Source organism: Propithecus coquereli, unplaced genomic scaffold (genome assembly GCF_000956105.1).
Source record: "Propithecus coquereli isolate 6110/MARCELLA unplaced genomic scaffold, Pcoq_1.0 Scaffold103, whole genome shotgun sequence".
Taxonomy (NCBI): Eukaryota; Metazoa; Chordata; class Mammalia; order Primates; family Indriidae; genus Propithecus; species Propithecus coquereli.
Window position 1 is genome coordinate 3,012,630 of NW_012134192.1, and position 1,571 is coordinate 3,014,200.

General features: G+C 36.7%; 1 protein-coding gene across 1 annotated transcript in view; it reads left to right on the forward strand.

Moving 5' to 3' along the window:
* The window catches only part of SPAG6 (sperm associated antigen 6), a 109,756-nt gene that overhangs the window by 54,837 nt on the left and 53,348 nt on the right, over positions 1-1,571 (forward strand). The window contains exon 6 of the mRNA XM_012644168.1: positions 219-392. Coding sequence (XP_012499622.1) covers positions 219-392 — 174 coding nt within the window. The remainder of the gene's footprint in view (positions 1-218; positions 393-1,571) is intronic.

The window sequence follows — 1,571 nt, forward strand, 5'->3', positions numbered from 1 at the left end:
TAAAAGTTAATAGAGAACTAATTTGGAAATTTGGGAATTTTTAAAAAATTGAGTATAAGACTAGGATGTGAATGTCTCAAGACTTAGAAATCTTACGTTAGATATACAATTCTTTTTCTTTTTATAAAGCAATTTGAGTATATATAAAAGTGTTTAAATTACATCTGAGCTCTGTAGTGGGCTCTACATAATGTTTTCTTTTGTTTTTTTCTTAACAGCGTCAGGTTCTTTCAGCTCTCAGTCAGGTTGCGAAACATTCTGTGGACCTGGCAGAAATGGTCGTTGAAGCAGAGATTTTTCCAGTTGTACTTACCTGTCTGAAGGACAAAGATGAATACGTGAAGAAAAATGCTTGTACTTTAATTAGAGAGATTGCAAAACATACACCTGAGGTGAAAAAAAAGCTTCAAGATACAATAATATATAGTAGTTAGTTTTAGTTTTTAAATAAAACATCGATTTGTTTATAGGGCCCGGGGTTTGTGCCACGTGATCTAGTTAGGTCAGGGATTCTTATCCTCAGCACTACTGACGTTTTGGACTAGCTATTTCTTTGTTGTGGTATCTTGTGATGAGCTATCTTGTACATTATATAATAGATGCTTAGCAGCATCCCTGGCCTCTGCCCACTAGATGCCAATTGCACCCCTCTCCCCCAAGTGGTGACAATCAAAAATGTCACCATACATTGCCAAATGTTCCCCAGGGAGCAAAATTGTCCCCAGTTGGGAACCACTGGGTTATATTAATGGAGTTGAAGTTTGAAATCTCAGATTCTAATCATTTCCAGCTCTCCATTTCTGGATTGTGGGGACTGTGGGCCTTTGTCATCCTTACCATTTTATGCCAGCTGGGAGTAGTGAGAATGATATTCTACCTGCAAGTTGGGAAAGACCAGCAAGGTCCCCTGGCCTAGTGTGACCACTGTAATATAAGTGCTCTTACATGGTGATTTCTTGCTCTGAGTTCTTAGATGGGAAAGAAAGACAAAACAAGCCTGTGTTGATTCTGAAGTTGTATCTCTTTTCTGTGTACATTTTGACTCATCCATTTTCATTTCATTAAAGTCCTCATTCTTTATTTCACCTAACATCTTTATTTGGTAGAGATTTTTCAAAATTGAAGTGCACTCAGCTAGTGATCATTACTAGCAAAGGGGGGAGATAATTAGGTTAGAATATTTCAAGTCTGACATTGTCTTTCAGCATTCAGTGATTAATCTGCTACCTCCTCACCCATTGTGATTGGGGGTTTCAGTAGTTAGCTAGTTATGAACTAGCCCTAGGCTTAGTGTCTAGGTGAGGAATTTTGACATCCATTATAATAGGGATAAAAGTTGTGCCATCGATGCATGAAAAATTGAAACCACAGAGTAAAGTTCCTCCCCACAGTATATTAGTGCACTTAAAGTAGCAGGATTATTATACTGATATATTTCTTTAATAAGTATAATAATTTCGCCAAATGATATTTCAATTTTACCAGTTGTTTTTAGGTCCTAAATAAAGTGTGGTGATGCTAAACTAACATTTAAAGATTATGTTACACTTGATGGTCCTGATTAGCTAGCT